Here is a 20,838-nt window from a genome sequence, read left to right as displayed (position 1 = left end):
ATTTGAATTAGTAAACAGTTAGCTAAAGCACTTAGAATAACAATATAGAGTCGCATGCTCATTACATAATTTCAAACATCATGCTTTACTAACTATACGTTTTGTTTAGCTTGACATGCGACAGCATGTAGGTACAGGTGATAGCAGCTTTCGTTCGAATCAGCTAAAATTTTCTTCAGTTTCATCAATTTTCCTAATCCCATAGCTGTTTCCATGTGTCCACAGTTGGTTCAAACACACACAGTTGGTTCCATCTATTTCAAAGTTGTACTTACATGTAAACCTACTTACTTAATAAGTAGTTGTTATTTTCTATTAGATGACCTAATCTTCAAAATCAGTTCATCCTGGCTTATTGGTCAGATTTTAAAGGAAAGATATTCCTGAAAACTGTTTTCTTAAAATTGTTCAATGAAACTGCATTTTCGTAGATACAATTATAACAAGTCAATATAGTCCTTTGATGAGTTAAACTGCTTCGTAAAACTATACACACTTGTAAAAAGCTCTCTTTGAAAAAGTTTTCATTTACCCGTTTTCCCGCCCAATCTATCGAGTGTATTCGAAAGTGGTCACCCCGGAGTAAGCGGTATCGATCAGGACCTGAACAAGTAGGACGTCGATATATCGCCGCGCTCCTCGAGTTTGTCGCATAAACATGGAAACACGACCTTATTTACCGAAGATGGCAAATTTTTTAACAGCCCTTACGATTTCGGGACTTAAATAAACAGAAACGACGCATTTCTCTCAAAATAATGGTGTTAACAAAGTAAATTCAATAGTGGATTAGAGAGAAACATCAGTAAGCTAGTGAAAGTGACTGTGGTTTTTTCGTAACCATGGTAAGTACTTAATAATTTTCCTAATTTAATTTTGATTGATATTTGAGTAAATTATTTATTGTGTTAATTATGTGCTTTGAATCACCTACTTTCCACACAAATTAAGTAGGTATTTATAGGTTCAATAAATGTATTTAACATAAACATAATATGGTACTTAAATACCCGATAAAGATTTTTCCTTTTATGTAAACCTGCCATCCTTTAAAGCTTACCTACGCCTGTTTAGTTTCTTTAAGCCTGTAATATTACACCACTTTTACAAAATGGTGATTACAGTAATCTTGTCCCCTTTGAGTAATAGTAGCAGCTAATAAGAAAGTCGGGTTGAAGACTCTTTTTCTTTTTATCAAACGAGATGTTTTGCAGACGGATTTTTAGGTAGCAGTTCTTCCTGCTATAAATAGGTTGGTTTATAATTCTCAAAAAATGTTTTATAAAATCTGGATGTTGTGAATAGTTTATTATATTAAAGTAGTAGAAAATATCTTGTTACACCTATGTATACCTCTAGGCTAGAATGCTGAGGATACTGATAGAGTAGGCAATAGAGAAAGTAAATTACTTTTTGTTGGTATTTTTTTCAAACAGAATAATAAAGATGACGAGTGAACGACGTGAGCAGCGCACCTGCATCAAAATGAGCAACGCATTGAACTCGCTCGGCTACGGCGAAGCGTGCGGCGCGCGATGGACGCTGGGCGCGCTATTGCTGGCACCGCTGGCAGCCGCTAACTCCAGCTACTGTGCCGTACCCGCCGTGTTGCTGCTAGCTGCTTTCATCACTGTTGCCAGTGAGTAAGATAAACAATAAGCAATGTATTGAACTCGCTCGGCTACGGCGAAGCGTGCGGCGCGCGATGGATGCTGGGCGCGCTATTGCTGGCATCGCTGGAAGCCGCTAACTCCAGCTACTGTGCCATGCCCGCCATGTTGCTGCTGGCTGCCTTCATCACTGTTGCTAGTGAGTAACATATAAATACTAAGCAACGCATTGAACTCACTCGGCTACGGTGACGCATGCGGCACGCTATGGACGCTGGGCGCGCTATTGCTGGCACCGCTGGCAGCCGCCAACTCCAGCTACTGTGCCGTGCCTGCGGTGCTGCTGCTAGCTGCCTTCATCACTGTTGCCAGTGAGTAAGATAAACATTAAGCAATGCATTGAACTCGCTCGGATACGGTGAAGCGTGCGGCGCGCGATGGACGCTGGGCGCGCTATTGCTGGCACCGCTGGCAGCCGCTAACTCCAGCTACTGTGCCGTGGCTGCTGTACTGTTGCTAGCTGCATTCATCACTGTTGCTAGTGAGTACCTAACATATAAACACTAAGCAACGCACTGAACTCACTCGGCTACGGTGAAGCGTGCGGCGCGCGATGGACGCTGGGAGCGATTTTCTTGTTTTTCTAGTAACTTATAAACGAATCAACTATTTCGAATCGAAATCCATAACAAATATAACCCGAATAAATAAAAAATACGAAAGATTTTACGAGAACACAATATAAGTAACGCTACGAAAGAAAATCCCTACTACGAGAGCTACGAAAAGAAATGCATCGCTACGAACGCTACGAAAATTAATGCTACGGTGAAATGTTTTCTACGACTGCTACGAAATCATTAAATAAATTTTATTTTTCAGCTTTTACATGCAAGGACCTGAAGAAGCTGGCTGAAATACTACCACCGCCGAAAACGTCTAGAGGCCGACGCGAGCGCAACCTGCGCTCTTTCGCCGACTTCATGGCGATGTGGATGACGTTTCTGTCTCATCTGGTGGCCGTGGCTATCTGCGCCAGGATCCTGAGCGCCACGGCTGACCACGTGACCGCCGGTCGAACCAGGCGATGGCTGTTTGGGTACGAGACTAGAGCCCTGGGAGAACCCTGGCCTGATGTATTGGGGGTCACCGTCGTGATGGTGGTTTGCGCTATGTTCATGTGTGGACTGGAGGTAAGTTATTACTATTTACATAACTATCAATACATAACTTTAAATATGTTACCTTGCTTTTCTAAGTCACTCCTAAAATAAATTATCTTATTTTAATTAAAAAGCCTACAATAACTGAAACCAGATTAGTGTTATTATAAATTTTAAGCATTGCTGCGAATTTGTGAAATTGAATGAGGTCAACATCCGTAGGAAGCTCCAGAGTCAATTTTAAAATAAGTTCATTATGCCCCGTCATAATATTCCAGTAAATAAATTAAATCATCCGTTTGTGACACACAATGTTAATGCTAATCTAATTTCTTTACAGGAAAGTATGATGTTCACGTTTATGTTGCTGATTCTTCTGTACATATTTAGTCAATTCTTTGCCATTGTCGGCCTTATGAATTTGGATATTGCGAATATTAATATTCCTATACCTATCACAATTAATGAGGTAAGAAAAATTACAGCATTACACTCTAGTATGTACCTAGTAAAATATTTTCTATTGCACAACTAATTCTTATTTTCAGATGTTTGCTGCTGGTGCGCCAATATCTTACGCTTTTAGTGTAGTTTTACCTCCTAAGGAAAGTGGTTCTCTGAAGAAAAACTTGATACTTCGCATTGGTTTGCCGACGGTCGTTCTCGCGGGTCTGTGCTTTTTGTACACCAATATGTTAAAATCGTAAGTAGACTCTTATGTGAAATATTATGATTATATTATGCATAACCTAACGTCATAACGCCTGTATTCACAAACAATGCTTGCATAAGTGTAGCAGCAAATCCAATGCACAGCGCTGAATAGAGCTCTGTGATTGGTTCGTGTGTCACCCTGTGCGTCCTCGTGTGTCAGCCTCTAGCTAAATAGTGTGTTACACCCATATGAATAAGACGTAGAATATAACCGTGAATAGTTGATAATGAAAGCGAAGTTGCTGTCGAAAGTCTTCGCTATACTGAATAAAGTAAAAGGTTTTATTATAATTACATATTTGTTTTTCTTACAGGCATAGCATTGACGCCGCGCTACCAGTCACAACGTTACTAGAAGCCAGGTCAGCTGGATGGGTGTGCCCAGTCCTGGCTGCTGTCACAGTCGCTGGTGTCTGTCTCGCTCTCACTGAGCTCTGCCCATTGCTGTTTACTGTGCTTGTGGCTCTGGCTTCACCAGAGTGGAAGGTGCTGACCAGGTCCATGACATACGAAAGCACTACCACTGGTAGTCCAGTTCTAGCTGTATTTACAGCCGGTAAGATTTCATTTTAATTTACTCTGTAGGAAGAAATTTAAACCTTAATTTCTTCGTCTTCACCAGACTTTAAACTTTCTGTTTCAGGGAGTTTGGCAGCCATCCTGGCGTTTGCGTGTCCACTATCGCATATGATTACCCTGATGAATGCAAGCCACCTGCTTGGCATCACAGTGCAGGCGTTCCACTTCATCATCATGCGCTGCGTGCCCACGGCCGAGCAGAAGGAAGCTGGAGGTGGGTTCAGTAATACCTACTCCTTTAGCTTGACTAATTTTCTTTTCATAGTAGCCCTTGAAACACAAGTTTAGCTCTAGTATACCTACCACGACAATGATATTTTTATTGGTTTATGACTAGTAAGTATTCCTGATTCCAGACGTGGAGTACAAACGCCTTGGCACCGAGGGTAGTTCACGAGCAATGAAGTCAAGCAGCTCAAAACCCAAACGAGGCCTGTGGTTCATACCATCAGCGATACGGCACACTAAGACATTGGAGAGTATCAAGCCTAAAGTGACAGCAAAAGGTAAACCTAACTCATTGGCGATTAAAAATCCGTTTAACATTCTCTACTGCACCGATGCTTCATGAGAATTTGATGAACGCACATCTACTACACACGTCTATTATGTTTACAGAAACAGAAGAACGCGAGTGTCTTTTGCTTGACGAGTACTCTGGATGTCCAACAGAAGAAATAGACCAAGCAACCAGCTGCAGCAGTGGAATCAGGGACTTGCCTACTGTTGAAGTGGAAGACGTAGTATCGGACGTCGAAGCTAGCGAGGGTGAACTGTCTTCAGGAGACGACTCTACCGATATCGATGCGGTAGTGAAGGAGTATAGAGATAGGATTCAAGTAAGTACAATAATGGTACCTTTATATCCACTCAACTATACGTAGTTCTTAATCATCATCATTTCAGCCACAGCCTAGGACTTCCACTGCTAAACATAGGGATGATTTCACATGGCCCGGTTGGTAGCGGCCTGTATGCAGCGCCAGCAACTGATACCCAAAATGTTAGATTCTTCAAGTGATTGCGAACTCTATGGCGGTTATCACACTACGCCGCGCTCCGTCGCGGAGCGCGGGGCGACAGATTTAATAATTGTATGCAAGTACCTCAGTTTGTATGGAAAACACGCGCGGCACTTCACACTGACAACGCGTCCGCGCGCGTAATTTTTTATATGAAATCACGCGCTCCGCAGCGGAGCGCGGCGCAGTGTGATAACCGCCTATGTTCAAAGTTATAAGTTATGAGATCATTCAAAGATATTTTACATTGGATAGGTTGACATGCTGTTGCTGTCTGCAGAATATTTTCATGTAAAGCAGAGAACCTAGGAACCATTCGATATAAATTTACTCAACGAAATCATTCTCATAAGGTTCTGCTATAACTTCCAAGCAATTTCATATATTTTTTCCTCGACAAAAGGATCTTTTTTACGAGGTAAAGGATCTCCAAAAGATTTTCAAACTCCCATCTGATTGTTTTCCATTCCTTCCAGGTGGTAACAGCGGTTCCCGAAGCCAGCATGCCCACCCCGCCCAGCGTGCGGGGAGCGCGATGGTCCGCAGTAGGGGCCGTGGTCCAAGTGCTGGCAGACGCCTTCATAGCGACTGCCTTCTGCAATGAGGCCATCAGGGTGCCTATGTTTGCGACTGGCATACCTTGTAAGTTGTTCCAGTACGGTTCAAAATCGCATCTTTTACACAAGATTCCACACCTTAGCTGTACATTCGACTCTACATCCCTCTATACAGGGTGGAAACGATAAGACAGTGATCTCAATCGGTTATTTCTAAACTATGCAAGATATCGAAAAACCGGTTACTGATTCCGAAAGTGCTTCACGAGCTCCATCAAATGTCATCAATAATACGTTACAGAATTAAGTAGATCTTATTTTATTTATTTATTATTCATTATTGAGCAATTACATATTTGATCCAAATAGCGTCCTAAATCCTCTTTAGGTTTGTCTAGACACTATTGTTCTCTATACAAATAAAAACAAACATTTTAGTATCTTTTCGAAGATTAAATGTTTCAGCTCGTTCCAGCAGTGAGATCACTTTATCGTTTCCACCCTGTAAGATTCTACATCTATATACGAATGTGATCACTTTAAATACATAGGTATAGCGGAATAGTCGGTTCATTAGGTATTCAGGTCAATTCATTCTTCACACTCGCTTTCCAAAGTATGCCCAATTGCCCAGCCTAGAGCTCTATCAGTGTTACCTACCCACAGACCCACAATGTTTCTTGCCACATGCTCCTTTCTTCCGTAACATAACTTCAATAACTACCTACTTACTTAGTTCTATTTGCAGTATGGCTATGTGGGACCTTCATAAGCGCGTGGCAGCCAGCTCACAACCTGGGCTTGAGGAAAACTCAAAGCATTCAGGGGCCTGTGGCAATGCTGATCGCGCTGCTGTTCCTTACGCCACTCCTGCTCGACTCCTGGCCGGCCATCACGCTTTTTGCTGGAGCTGGTAATATTAATGAATTCGGTATTTTTAATAGATGCTAATTTTAATTTCAAGTTATAAATTATGTCTTAAAATGTTGTACACACGGCCACACTGTTAACTATCCATTTCCGTTTTTGTTCTCGCTCTCATCAAATGGTGATTCTTTGCGATAGAACGAGACGACATAACAGGTAATGGATATTAACACTGTTGCCGATGGTACATTATGAAGACCAGTATACTCGTACTATACTAATTACATACAACCTGGCCAAGTTAACTGCGCACCTGGCTGCCGTCGTGACGTCACATCAACGCTCGGTACGGACGGGGCGAACGCGGGAAGGTGTGCGGGTGAGTGCGAGGGAGTCGCATTTCAGCCAGGTGCGCAGTTAGCTTGGCCGGGTATACAGGGTGTTAGGTAAATGGGTATGTGAGCCGACACTAGCCCATGTTAACAAGGTCATATAAATGGTATGGTGAAGTCAGAAAATTGATATCTTCATTTTAATTATTTTAATTTTCATACAAATCGGATTTTATAAAATTTATTTTGTATGAAAATTAAAAAAAGTAAAATGATGATATCAAATTTCTGACTTCACCATACCATTTATATGACCATGTTAACATGGGCTAGTGTCGGCTCATATACCCATTTACCTAACACCCTGTATAGCTGCAACCCTCTATGGCTGCAACCACCAAAGTCTACTACTATTCAATTATTAATTTCAAAGCAAAAAAAAACGATTGATTGAAAACACATTCGGGTTTACGGGCTGGAATATTTTTTCTTAAAGTAAGGAGTGATGATCAAGGACCGGTCGTTGTGGATTGTGGAAAATCTTGGGTGGTCCAGTAATGGACGTCTCTTTGTTGAACAGGAGAGTTGTAGTAAAGTAGCTGGTGTATCGTATGATCTATGTAGATACTTATATGTAACTAAAAGCTAATTTCGTCCAGGTGTGGTGATATATGCCCGCTGCGAACGCTGGTGCGGCGACCTGGCAGTGCGGCAGGCCCGTAGCGCCCTGGAGCGCCGCAAGCTGTCGCCTGTCACCGCCGCCGTGCCGCTCACCGGCGCTCGGCTCGCGCACATCGATACTGTCTACATAGCCAGGTAAATCTTACGCCGTTTGTGGAAAAAAATACTTACCTGAGAGCCTTTTCAAACAAGAGATAGGTCTAAAGTCCGGTCGCACACGCACTGCGGCCGCCCGTCGCACAGTCGCGACAGCAATATACGCGCGAGCCATAAGGATAGGTAGCTTGGGGTAAGTTGGGGTCATTGGACGAAATTCTATCTGCTCGGCGACCGGACTTTAAGAGGTGCATGAAATCGCGGCTTGCAAGCTAAGCGGGCCTCGATCTCGCCTGGATGATGATTGTAATAACAAAAACCTGTGGTCTCAAAGCCATAATGATGTGACTTTTGGTAGCTGCGATGTTACAGCGTAGTATGTTATCGGTAGAGTGAATAGGCTCTTAGATAATGGCCACAAATAATAGCGAGACGTGCAGTCTTCCTTTCAAATACATTAATTAGCTAATGGAAAGGCTGTTCAGAGTAATAAAATCTATTTCGATCTTTAAGCACCAAATTAAGAAAATACACTCAACATCAAATAAACCGCACCTTCCGCGACGCGAACTTTAAAGATTTTCTTCTGACACAATCATGGTACCCCAACAATATTGGTGTTATTTGAAAGCCCAATAAATATCCTTAAAGAAAAATACATTTCATTTCTAAATAAATGATTAACATATACCATAAATGTGACTTGAAAATAGACCTCACTTTGGGGTCACCTCTGGGATCAATTAGACCAATTTTTATGGTTATAAAACCAAATAAAGATCTCACGTGTCCTCTTTAACAGATGGATTGCGATTAATCCCAACTTAACAGTTTTATAGTCATAAAAAATGGCTATAGCGTAACTACCCATTTTTTGAAGAAGTGACTCTGGATCCTTGTAAAGACACATTTTTGGGGTAAAACCCTTTCCTTTAATGAAATGATTTAGAACTAGGGTTTCAAATGGTACCAATGTTGGTGGGAAGTGGGGATGCATACGTTTGCTAAGTGCTTGTCGCAGGAGGTGCGATTTATTTGATGCCGAGTGTATGTTAGTTTTATGGTTTTAATTATATTTTACCGAATCCTTCGTTCTTTTGGTTTTCAAATTTGTTTTTCGTCCTGTTTAACTTTAGCTTCATTCCTGGTTCAAAGACAGTTTAGCTTTCCCTGAGACACAAGGGCTACATTGACCGGGTCCAAACCGACATCATGGCAGAAATTTCGTCAGGTACCATTGAATATTAACTGTTTTCTATCAAACAATTAGTTCCGCCAGTATTATTAACATAGGAACCTACTACTTCATCATCATCTTGGTACATCTCATAGAAAACAAAGCTAATATGATTCTTCTCGCTCGAGTTATTATAGGGAGATAAAAGTACCTACGTGTATTATCACTTGCCGTTACTGTTCCTCTAAGCTAGATCATGGTAATAATATTACATGTAGATTATTTTCATCCATATTTTCTGTAGGTAAACTTAAAGCATTTTCTAATATGGACGATGGCACATCAAGCTAAACATGCTAAACATGAAACAATTATGTAGAAAGTGCTATTTTGAAACAAAAAATACGGAACCCTAAAAATCACCTTATTCAAATGAAGGGTAATTTCCGGACGCTGTAACCAATACCCAATACGAAGCCGGCCTATAGAGATAGAAAACAGGTAAAGTGACAAACTTACAGCTTCCATGTCTATAATAGCCTAATTAATTTCCAGATGACATGAGGATGACTCGGATTCGAGTCTGGACAATCTAATTGATGCCGACGACGAAGAGGCGTACGATGACGAATGACACGGGACCCAGGCCATCGTGATCATCGCGTAAGGGATCATTTGTGAAAGAAAGACTACGTGCTGTAGTGATGTGATTGATTGGATTGTTTTAAGTTATGTAGAGTCAATAATATAATGGTTTGTGGTATGAAATGACACTGAAATATGGACTCAAGTCTTGTGATTGAGAACGGTTAAATTGAACCAATCACAGATTTGAATCTATGCTTGATTTTGATAAAGTTTTAAGCTAAATTCAGAATATCATTTACGTAATGGACAATGTAGGAAAGCAATTGCGTGAAAATAATTCTAATGATAGAGTAGTGGTATGTGAACAAAACCTGATAGTCGAATGTGTGTTTCGAATCAGTATGCAAAATGCATTTAAGTGCTAGATTGTGCACTAAAACAAAATTCTAATACCAATAATAATTCAACATGATTCAGATGAAACAATCAGTCAGTAATGGTTTTTCGTTTTGCTCAATAGTACCTACATAGGTGTAAATTGATCTATATTCAATTGATGTTCGTAGTAAATAACCTAAATATAAGGAAAAGTGGTGATCTTGTGATAATATCCATTAGTGAGAGGCAGATGTAATGTAGAAACTTAGTGGGTAAGCCTTGTTTTACTGCTGTTGGATATTTCGTAATAACTAATATTATAGTTAATATCTAACAGAGGTTAAACAGTTTTTAACTTTGCTAGCTTGGTGCCACCCAAACGTTTTGAATTTAAATGTTTTTGGTTGTAGTGAATGTGATACATTAAATAAATATTTTAAGGTATCCGTCCATCCGCCATACGCGATATATGAGCACCGCTTACGTGCTTTACATTTTAACAACTTATTACGTATTTTTATCAAGTCGCCTTAATAGAAAACTTTGCTAGTTAATAAGTAGGTCCTTTAATCAGTCTATTTTGGTAATATAAAGAACGGAATTATTCAAAGTCGGCCTAATAATTAAAGAAATTTATTAATAACAATTAGAATAAAGCCGTTACAAATCATCAAGTGTCGTAAGCCCATGTCTTTTTGCAATAAAAATAAATGCTGAATCATTAAATATAACAGTTGTTTAAATTACTATACCTCACTTTTCTAATAAATACATCCTATATATTTTTTCTGCTTCTTGATCTTCAAAACATGGATTGAACTTGACTTCAATTATTTCTGTGAAGCCTTCACTTGGCGTGGGATCCGTGAATTTATTCCTGAAACAATGAGATTTATGTTATTTAAAAGCCAAAGCATAGATGCTTAGAGTAAGATAGAAATTAAGACTTCAACAATTAAATATTAAAATCCATAAAGTTGTTTAGTCATCAATAGTATGTTAAACATATACCAGTAAACACTTTCACTTCTGTAGAGTGTCACATTTTCCATGGATAGGTGTACAAAATTTGAGTAAGTACATGGACCTAAAAAATACAAATACTCACTTGTAAGTATGAAAGACGATGTCATTGACTGGAACGTGGTTGATCTTCATGAGCTCCCTGAACTTGTTGTTGTGTTGCGCGTGCGCCTTCGTGGCGGCCATCTTGGCGCATCGGCACTCCACCTTCATTTGTTTCGCGAGAGAAGTCCAGCGAGACCGCGACTCGATATCTGGGTTAGTACTGTCCACGATTACACTTTTTCCTCTCTGAAAATTGTATTTAAGAATGTTTAGACATGTGTAAAGTTATTTATTTCCAGAAAGACACCATGAGGACTTAATTCAAAGCAGTCCATTTTGTCGATAAAAAAAAGTCAAGTCGTTTATACGTAAGTAATCGCAATTATCATGAAACACCCACCTCTAAAAGTTTTGTAGCTTCAGCAGCACACTTCTGCCAACTACCAAGAACGTCTCTGCATACGGCCACATATTGGTGATTCGACTTTTTTTCTATTTGCTTAGCCAGGAATGATTTGCCACTGCCAGGGTACCCCACAAAGACGAGAATCTAAAAAGAATGTTCAAATTAAGAAACTTAAGATTTCTGAAGATGATAAAGACTCCTCCAAGCTTCTACTCAATGGACCATCACATAATGATGTAACATACTTGGCATACCTTTCAATGACTATGCTGTAACTCTGCTAATAACACACACATCTTTAGTGTTCAATTGTTTTGAGTCTTGATGTCAGAAAAGTTACTTCAGATTCTTGTGTTTTCAAGTGACTCACCATTATAAAAGGTTAGAATTGGAACATCAAAAGACATATTTAGTGTTTACATATGTATGAACTTTTTAACTTTTAGTGCCTTTTAAAAAGACTAAATATTAAGGCCCCATTAATGAATATAAATATGAAAAAATAAAGAACTAGATGGTGAATTTTCCTCACCTCCTTTTTAGTGCTTATCAGATTGTCATTAAATGGCTCTGATTTAACATCTTTGGGAATAAATTCAGGTTTGCTCATCGGCACATTTGCAATAGAATGGCCTAGGAAAAACTGCTCTGGGGTATAAAACTTTAAGCCCAGGTTTTCAGCCATAAGTTTATCTGCCATGGAATGGTCTTTCTTCTTGCCAGGTGCCCAATTTGCTGTGCGTCCAGCTGCATCACCACAGTAGAAACAATCTTCTTTAACTATTTCTAGGCCACCATTTTTCTAAAATTAAATAGAAATAATTAATAAATACCTTAAATACTAATTAATTTAATTTATACAATAATATACCATACCCGTTCAGTTAATATTTTCCACATTCCCGTAGCAGGTTTCCTATAAAACCCTTTTCCAGTTGCTATGTATGCCTGAATAGGGACATCGAGTTTTGTAGTAATACCCTCAATTTTCTTCTTAAAATCTTCAATTTTAACTCTACCATTTCCTATTGGAGCTTGATTGCTAAGGATTACTATTTTGTAGTCTTGTGTTAATAGTTCTTTTAACTTCTGTGCTACAGTAGGGAAAGCTATTTGCCAATCATTTATATCTACTGGATGAACTTTGCCTGACTTTGTCTTGATTAAAGTGCCATCCATATCAAAAGCTGCTATCTTTTTACTTGGTTTAACCCCCTTTGCAGTGAATATGTAGAGTTCACCCCTATCTATTTCATCCCAAGTGTCGTCCAATGCTTCTTCAATATGTTCTGAACCAGTGTCTAAGTTTTCTGCTTTCATTTTCTTACTTTGTGCAGTAGTTGTTTCTTCATCATCTAATTTCCTTTTGCTGCTGTGTTTCGGTTTTTCACCGTCTTCGGGAGGTGGATCGAACTCAATGATATGTATATAGTTATTTAGAAGGACCTCAACTTTGCTGCCATGACCCACTTTGTATGGAACATTCTTTTTCAGAGCAAACCCATCTAACCCTGACGGATTTACACCCAACTGCGTGAGCTCAACTGAACATTCTATACAATCAGCTTTGAGGCTTACTGTAAAAGAGGAACAAGTACCTACATTTAAAACAGATACATAAACATAACCTATACAAGTTGTAAACAGTAACTTTAAACCAAGTAACTGTAAAATATAGCTTACCCTGTTGCCTCGAGCAAGAAGAATCTTTGATTTTAGTAGCTTTACTGCGACCTATAACTGTTTCCACATTGTGTATTAGCTTGATCGGTGCATGAGTATCCAGAAGACACCTCAAAAAACACTGGCGCATCATATTGTTTGAGTAACGAAATACAGTATTGGACACCTAATATGAAAACTTTCAGTTTTACCTTTTTATTTCATTAGAAAATAAATAATGATTTATCCAAATCTTGAAAAATCATAGGACAACTGTGGGACAACAACAAACAGCTGTAGTAAAAAAAAATGACTGACACTGACAGTTGTCAGGCAACGGCCAACGATATAATATCGGTATAGTTCCAAAATACTGGACTGTCCTGTCGATGACATTGACAGTGGGGCGCCACCGTCAATACCGGATCGCTGGTTCAGATTTTTGTCATGTTGGAAACCATATAGTTGAACGATGGTAGCGCCCCCCTGTCATTGAGTTTCGCGGGACAGTTCAGCGTGGGTCATCTATAATACGATTAAATCGAAACCAAATAATCAATTTTCAATGGATAAAAAAAAATACTTTAAATCCGTAAATAGATTGAATAATGTTTCACTGAACTTTTTTGAGGCGTAAATCGGTAGATATTGAAGTCCGCTAAGTCTCGATTTATGTCGATATTTTACCGATATTAAAATGAGAGCATCTCTAGTGAATGCTTTAAAAAAAAACAAATCTTGTCTATAGTTTGTAGTGTCACAGTGACGTTGACACTGTCAGTCATTAGTTTTTCATTCATTCATTCATTCATTCATTCATTCCAATTCTACTCGTTTTCTTCTCATGTTTGGTTGTATTTCGTGTTGCAAAATTAATATTTTTGAATTGCCGAAACGAATAAAATTGAATTTGAACCAAGGAACACCAATTGACTAACTTGTTTGAACTAATGTATAAAAAGTAAACGCCTTTAATTCAGACCACAGCGGTAAAAATTAAGGTGTGTGTTTTAGAAAAGTGTAGAATTATTTTACTGACGTGTATTTGTTGTGTTGGCAGGTGGTTTTATAGGTATTATCCTAATTATTATTTCAGGCTTTACGCGCATTAATCATGCCTTTAACTAAACGTAAAAACTCGCCGGAAAAAGAAGAATTAATTGAGAATGGTGACACCATGGCAGAAAATGGACCGAGTAACATTAAAGGTGATGAAGTGAATATAGCGGTTTTACTATTTTTATATACTCTACAAGGCATACCCTTGGGACTAGCCGCGGCAGTCCCTATGCTGCTTCAAAATCGCGGCATAACATACACACAGCAGGTGAGAACTTAATATTAGTTTTATCACATTATTTTGATTTACAAGTTTCCATTTTTGTTAATCATTACTACTTAATAATAATGACTGAGTAACTTGTTAATGATGCTTCCCTCTGACAACATTTTAAAAAAATATATTAAAAAAAACACAAGTACTTTGAGCTATTATTTTAATTTGGACTGCCCATTTTTTAAATGCAAATTTATTTTTAATGATTATAATAAAATCACAGTCATTATTGCATGAAAAACAATTGAAAACTTAATTTACTATTAGTAATTTATTATCAGAAACGTCAAAAAATTTGTAATTATTTAAATATTTCATTTTCAGGCTGAGTTCAGTTTAGTGTACTGGCCATTCAGCATAAAGTTACTGTGGGCACCTATAGTAGATGCTCTATTCTGGCCCAAATTTGGGCGGCGCAAAACATGGCTAGTCCCCGTGCAGTACCTCATCGGAATTGTTATGATGATCATGTCCAGCAACGTAACGGAGTGGCTCGGCTCCAAAAGCCAAGCACCGTCAATGACACTCCTCACTGCTTCATTCATGTTTTTGAACTTCTTGGCTGCCACTCAAGATATTGCTGTTGATGGTTGGGCTCTTACGATGTTAAAAAGGTAAGTTATATTTTTTTAGATTCAGTTCCACTTTTAGCTAAGAAAATCTATTAAGTTTACCATACACNCCATACATAATATTATTTTTCTATTTCCAGATGTAATGTTGGTCATGCCTCAACATGCAACACTGTAGGACAGACAGCTGGCTATTTCCTTGGCTATGTATTATTCTTGGCCCTAGAATCTCCCTATTTCTGCAACAAATACCTACGTTCAACTCCTGAAGAGACTGGCATTGTCACTCTTGCTAGTTTCTTATTTTTCTGGGGATGGATATTCTTTATTACGACTACATTTATCGCTGTTTTTAAACATGAGGCCAATGATGCACCTAACAACAGAGAAAGCCAAGTTAAAGGAATGAGTGACATTGTGACTGCATATAAACAATTGTATACAATCGTAAAACTGCCAGCTGTACAAACTTTGGCGTTGGTGCTATTTACTGCTAAGGTAATTAAATTGAAAGTGAGAATTTAAATCATTGTCATGCCATATCAGCGATTGACAAAAAATATAATTTCAGCTAGGATTCTGTGCAAGTGATGCAGTATCAGGACTTAAATTAGTTGAGGCAGGAGTGCCTCGAGAAGATTTGGCATTACTTGCTGTACCACTAGTGCCAGTTCAAATCATCATGCCAGTGGTATGTACCCTTTTAAAATGTGTATGGAGCTTATCAAGCATTTTGGCATCTTATTCAGTTGTAATAGAGGCGATTTTGCAACATAAATTATAGTCTAATGAGCTGTTGCCTGTTCACGTAATACTAGCTTTCCGCCCGCGGCTTCGCCCGCGTGGAATTTTGTCTGTCACAGAAAAACTTTATCGCGCGCGTCCCTGTTTCAAAAACCGGGATAAAAACTATCCTATGTTCTTTCCCGGGACTCAAACTATCTCTATGCCAAATTTCATCAAAATCGGTTGCGAGGTTTAAGCGGGAAAGCGTAACAGACAGACAGACAGACAGAGTTACTTTCGCATTTATAATATTAGTTGGGATATCAGAGTAGCTCATATTTAACTAAACTACAGCCAACGAGAAGCGATACCAAATGTAAACAAACCCAATGTCATGGGTGAACCCGTCTGACTGGCATAATTTTGCGGGAGAACGAGACATAACGACAAATACACAAGATGGGAAGAGATAGAATATATTGTCAACTCGACAGTCGTATCGACCTTTTGTGTCGCTGCTAGTTGGCCGTACTTTAATAAATGTTTTTAATTTGTCAGGTCCTAGCAAAACACACCACGGGCCCTGCGCCGCTACACTTGTGGTTACGAGCGTTCCCACTGCGGCTGTTAGTCGGCCCACTAGTGGCACTTCTGGTGGCGCTCACTCCCAGTCTTCTTGGAGACTCGGGCCCTTCCTACTCGTACCTCTTCGTTCTGATGGCGCTATACGTGTTTCATCAGGTAAGAAGTTAAAAAAGAATTCTAAATATGCGTGTATTAAGCCGGGTCTCCATCGCGTGTTTTGTCCTACACAATCAACAAAAATATTTTTGTAGGCAATTTTGTTGATTGTGTAGGGCAAAACACGCCCTGGAAACTCGGCTATAATCAACCATTATTGATCAAATTTCCTGTAAGATGTTTTCAAGTTGTCTTTAGGTAAACATATCGAAAAAAAAACTAATCATGTCGGCATTGTACTTACTATTACTATTATGTTTTCCTCCTTCACATTGAACACTGTTTTCCTGCTCTAATTTCGCTTAGACCATAGTGGGCGTATTGTGAATTTACGTAAAACGCATTCGATATCGACTGCGTAAAAAAGTGACATTAAATGTATGACGGATTGTACAACGCCCCTAGCGGAAACTTTCAAGAACTAAAATTTTCTTACATTTTTTAATGTGGTAAACTCACACTACGCCCCCAGAATAATAATAAGTTTAGACTTCAAATCCATTTCCGACACAATAATTCTTGGACACTTTTACATAGTAGAGCCATTTAATAACTATCATCAATATTACAATAGAAAACTCCCAGACTTAAAACATGCGATGTTCATTCATGCACACGTTTATATTGTGTGGTGGATCGAACCCGCGACCTAAATAGGGACAACCCTATAATGTAATATATGCAAATGTCGTCCTGCGCTTGTGGATAAGAGTAGGTATTCTTGTGTATCAATCATTACAACAGTCCATAAACTTTCGCAGACATGTCTCTACTGCATGTTCGTGGCAGTAATGGCGTTCTACGCGAAAGTGTCAGACCCGACAGTGGGCGGGACTTATATGACGCTGCTCAACACGGTGTCGAACCTGGGAACCAACTGGCCCAACACACTGGCGCTGTGGGCCATCGACTATCTTACCTTCAAGACTTGCACTGCGCCGGAGTTAAGCGATAACACGTGCGCTACAGAATTGGAGACTGATGTAAGTTTGTTTATAAATTCAATGCTTGTTTATATGCAATTACAGAAATTTATAAGTATTCTAACTATTTCTTTATTGTGTTTTTATTTCTTTACACAAGTATCTCAGTTTCATGTTTATCAGTATTCATTTGTTTAGTCTCTTTTAAAAATTAAATCACACCTGCCAGTGTTTATTGGCATTATCTCTATAGTTGTCCAACACTGAACCGTCCCAGTTATGAGATTGACAGGAGGGCGCTACTATCAAAGCTGTGTTATTAGTTCCGATTTTTGCCACCGTTTCAAAATCGTTTGAAACGTCAACTAGGCTATAAAATAAAGTTGTGATTGTATCATAAAAGTTGTTAGGGGAGTATTCGTGAGTCCGTGGCATTTTAATCAACTGTTCAAATAATCATAAAACATGGTAATGTTTACTGCTTAGTGTTTTCTTACATCATTATTAATTATGATTTATACGACTAGTAGTTTCAATTATTCATTCAAATAAAAGTAATAAAACCATAAATTAGGTAATCAAATTTTAGATTATTTTTTATGTCTTGAAAAAATCGATTACCATAAAGTGAGAATCTATTCTGTGACTTATGATGTAAAGTTTTCTAAAATGTTAACATATCATTTTATTTCCAGGTATGCACAAGCAGCGGCGGTAAATGCAAAATCCGCATCGACGGGTTCTACATAGAGACGGTGCTTTGCCTAGTGGTAGGCTTTCTCTGGCTGCAATGGGGCCGGCCCACCATAAACCGGCTCCAACGGCTGCCCCCCTCCGCCTGGCAAATCGGCCGCACCCACAGATAAGACTGACCTACTTACCTTTACCATTCCAATTTGTTTTTGTTCTAGGATAAAGTTGAATCTGCCTCTGGACAGTGTAACTTCGAACCAATGGTCAAAGAGTTCAAGAAAATGAACTACTTTAGAAGCTTAAAACCAGGCAATAAAGTTTAAAGTACGATGTAATTCATTATTTTTAGCAAAGGGTAAAAATGCCTTTGACGTCACCACCCGCTATCTTTACTTGAGTAACTGCTAAAGTACCAAGAGGTTTTATACTGTGACGCTAAAATTTTGTAGCGTAGCGAAATTTCGCTTTGGACATTGTTACATTGTCTACAGGCACTGGGCAATACATTTTGTATGCTCACTGACAGTTCGCAAAGGTCCCAATATTCAAAAATATGGACGCTTAAACCTTCATAATTTTGATAGTCGGATCGTTACACGGTGTTAATGAAACTGAGACGCGTGCTAATAAAAATAATAATCTTGACACCGCATCTGTTTTGCCATACATTGAGCTGTTGTTTCATACTAACACAAAAATGCAATTTTAAATACAAAAAAATAAACACTGAAATACCTCATTCATCGCGCTATAATTACGCGATAGACGGGCCCAATTACCTTTACCAGTACAGTACTACACCGTTAAGCTTTAATTTAGAATTTTGTGAAACTTGGATAAACTGTAAACGCTTTGCGGAGATTGGCACCTCACGCTTGCCTGTAAAGCAGTGATACCACTGCCGCGTGTCTCTAGTTTTTGTTGTAATCCAGTGTGGTAGGACTAAATTATGTATTTCAAATTTTAAAGCAAATAGCCTTGTCATTTTCATCATGACAGGGTATTTTATCAGCATTGATTGTCTTGATGTTTTTACAATATGAATTTTGCACAAAATTATATCAAGGCGGCATTTTGACATGTATATTGTTTAGTATTATCTACACAAATATTTTAAAGAGGTAAAGTTTGTCAGTTTGGATGTGCGTTACAGACTGTCTATGATAAATGCATGCGAAAGATTTAGATAGAAATAAAGTTCCGAAGGTTCTGGAATTGGCGACAGAAGCAGTAGTAGAGTTAGTAGTGTATCATTCGATGATAACTACGGTAGTACGACTTCCCAGTCAGACTTATGAATACAGGTTGTGTAGTCGCGGTTTGTAAACAATAATGGTAGTGTAATTGCCATCTCCACTTTACCTATACTTACTAATACTAGTTTTCTTACCGGCTAGAATGTTAGAAAAGGCCAATAGATATAAGTGTGTCATTGTGATAATTTATTAACAGTCTATTAAGGAAATAATAATGTAATTTATATAGTTTCAATTGTTTATATTTGTTATATCAAGTTCAAGTTATGGAGCATTATTGTTTCATAAAATAATTTAAAGGTCGGGGTAAAAATAAAAGAGATAGCAATAATTTACTCATTATACTTTATGTACACATCAACACTTACTGTATGTATAATAGTTTTATAACAATGCTATAATCCGGTTACTATTAACAATTTGGTAATCGTCACACAATACATGTCATCGGATAATGCGTCATCAACAAGTTTGGAATTAACTAAACAGAAGCAGTAAATCTAAATCGATTTGTTAACAGCAGTATAGACTACATTCAGTAAACACAAACAATGCTGCCTGCAGCTCAACTTGGAAGAAATAACAGTACTATGTAAACGATAAGTGATCAACATTGGAAGTTTTCAAAAAACATCTAAAAAAAAATTCAAAATATCTTTTAACTCATATTTTACAGACTTAATTTAAATAAAATAATATACGACATCTTTTTATAAAGAAATTATTGATTTGAGGTCACTTATCGTTTACTCTAACATCAACATGAACGTATTTGAATGTTAATTTCACAAGTAAAATTTGTGCACAAATGTTGTCCGTTTGAAATCTTAAAATTGTGCTGTCGACTACAAATATTTTTGTAATTAGTGTGTTAGTGTTGATACTTTATTCTTAGGCTCTATACGAATACACGACGGACACACAAGTTTATCGTTTGAAATAAAAACTGTATAATTTTCTGTATAAAAACATGTAGGTATGTTTTACCGATTCTATTTTGATCTTCCTACAAAATTAACTGACATTTCAAACAGAATTAAAAGTTTTGTTGAAAATAAATATATATTTTCTAAAACGAGCTTTGGCCTTTCTTTTACTACACAATTTGAAATAGTAAGTTGAATGTAAATTTATAAAAAGTGTAAAGGAGAAATGCATTGAAATAGAAAAAGCATAATATAAGTATTAGGTAAACAACAAAGTAATTTAGAGGTTCCAAAAAATCGAGTATATTTGTCTAAAAACCCAGCTATAGGCAGTATTTCTATTTTCTGGTCATAAACTTGTAACTATGACATTAATGTTTTCTTATCAGAAATAATAAACTTTATACGAGTATCATAACAGGTACATTAAAATCTATGTGTTAAATTAATCGATAACCAATTTTATAGTATACCCAAACCAACTATCTGAAGTTTTAAATACTAAACCATTACAGTCAAATCTTATTTTGAAAATAATACTTTGAAATACCTTTAATTAGTTTAAATCCCAACTAATATTATAAATGCGAAAGTAACTCTGTCTGTCTGTCTGTCTGTTACGCTTTCCCGCTTAAACCTCGCAACCGATTTTGATGAAATTTGGCATAGATATAGTTTGAGTCCTGGGAAAGAACATAGGATAGTTTTTATCCCGGTTTTTGAAACAGGGACGCGCGCGATAAAGTTTTTCTGTGACAGACAAAA

The 20,838-nt window shown here is 38.0% G+C and overlaps 3 protein-coding genes across 7 annotated transcripts in view; 2 read left to right on the top strand and 1 right to left on the bottom strand.

The window, feature by feature from the left end:
• tadr (torn and diminished rhabdomeres) overlaps positions 1 to 20,838 on the top strand; it is a 33,333-nt gene that overhangs the window by 2,906 nt on the left and 9,589 nt on the right. The window contains exons 1-14 of one of the 5 annotated variants that reach the window (XR_003656531.1): positions 560 to 845; positions 1,437 to 1,639; positions 2,493 to 2,803; positions 3,114 to 3,242; positions 3,322 to 3,476; positions 3,802 to 4,043; positions 4,131 to 4,280; positions 4,423 to 4,572; positions 4,685 to 4,905; positions 5,565 to 5,730; positions 6,394 to 6,558; positions 7,504 to 7,660; positions 8,758 to 8,852; positions 9,354 to 10,398. Coding sequence is in view for 2 of the 5 variants with exons in the window: in XM_028315451.1 (XP_028171252.1) it covers positions 1,447 to 1,639; positions 2,493 to 2,803; positions 3,114 to 3,242; positions 3,322 to 3,476; positions 3,802 to 4,043; positions 4,131 to 4,280; positions 4,423 to 4,572; positions 4,685 to 4,905; positions 5,565 to 5,730; positions 6,394 to 6,558; positions 7,504 to 7,664 (2,043 nt within the window). In the remaining 3 variants the exon portion in view is untranslated. Of the gene's footprint in view, positions 1 to 559; positions 846 to 1,436; positions 1,640 to 2,492; positions 2,804 to 3,113; positions 3,243 to 3,321; positions 3,477 to 3,801; positions 4,044 to 4,130; positions 4,281 to 4,422; positions 4,573 to 4,684; positions 4,906 to 5,564; positions 5,731 to 6,393; positions 6,559 to 7,503; positions 7,665 to 8,757; positions 8,853 to 9,353; positions 10,399 to 20,838 lie in introns of those variants that run through there. The other 4 variants (XR_003656530.1, XR_003656532.1, XM_028315452.1 and 1 more) reach the window with 4 other exon arrangements.
• LOC114360685 (uncharacterized protein F21D5.5-like) lies at positions 10,288 to 13,213 on the bottom strand. The gene is made up of 6 exons (XM_028315454.1): positions 12,922 to 13,213; positions 12,115 to 12,815; positions 11,771 to 12,040; positions 11,233 to 11,382; positions 10,873 to 11,078; positions 10,288 to 10,641 (listed from the first exon to the last, which is right to left on the bottom strand). The coding sequence occupies exons 1-6, from the start codon at positions 13,052 to 13,054 to the stop codon at positions 10,518 to 10,520; spliced, it is 1,584 nt and encodes a 527-aa protein (XP_028171255.1). The 5' UTR covers positions 13,055 to 13,213; the 3' UTR covers positions 10,288 to 10,517.
• LOC114360686 (acetyl-coenzyme A transporter 1) lies at positions 13,726 to 19,836 on the top strand. Its single transcript, XM_028315456.1, has 8 exons — positions 13,726 to 13,901; positions 13,997 to 14,227; positions 14,561 to 14,850; positions 14,949 to 15,306; positions 15,380 to 15,499; positions 16,093 to 16,275; positions 17,037 to 17,258; positions 17,894 to 19,836. The coding sequence occupies exons 2-8, from the start codon at positions 14,015 to 14,017 to the stop codon at positions 18,062 to 18,064; spliced, it is 1,557 nt and encodes a 518-aa protein (XP_028171257.1). The 5' UTR covers positions 13,726 to 13,901; positions 13,997 to 14,014; the 3' UTR covers positions 18,065 to 19,836.

Source organism: Ostrinia furnacalis, unplaced genomic scaffold (genome assembly GCF_004193835.3).
Source record: "Ostrinia furnacalis isolate ACB-3 unplaced genomic scaffold, ASM419383v2 OfSCF5129, whole genome shotgun sequence".
Taxonomy (NCBI): Eukaryota; Metazoa; Arthropoda; class Insecta; order Lepidoptera; family Crambidae; genus Ostrinia; species Ostrinia furnacalis.
This window is presented reverse-complemented; position numbering and strand designations above follow the sequence as displayed.

Bases quoted from the DNA above. Each gene is read 5' to 3' on its own strand.
- LOC114360685 (XM_028315454.1), bottom strand. From the start codon at position 13,054: ATGATGCGCCAGTGTTTTTTGAGGTGTCTTCTGGATACTCATGCACCG. The intron at 12,041-12,114 runs GTATGGTATATT...ATTTAATTTTAG, and splicing joins GGAAAATATTAACTGAACGG to AAAAATGGTGGCCTAGAAAT. The intron at 11,383-11,770 runs GTGAGGAAAATT...CATTCTTTTTAG, and splicing joins TGATAAGCACTAAAAAGGAG to ATTCTCGTCTTTGTGGGGTA.
- LOC114360686 (XM_028315456.1), top strand. From the start codon at position 14,015: ATGCCTTTAACTAAACGTAAAAACTCGCCGGAAAAAGAAGAATTAATT. The intron at 14,228-14,560 runs GTGAGAACTTAA...TTTCATTTTCAG, and splicing joins GCATAACATACACACAGCAG to GCTGAGTTCAGTTTAGTGTA. The intron at 14,851-14,948 runs GTAAGTTATATT...TTCTATTTCCAG, and splicing joins GCTCTTACGATGTTAAAAAG to ATGTAATGTTGGTCATGCCT.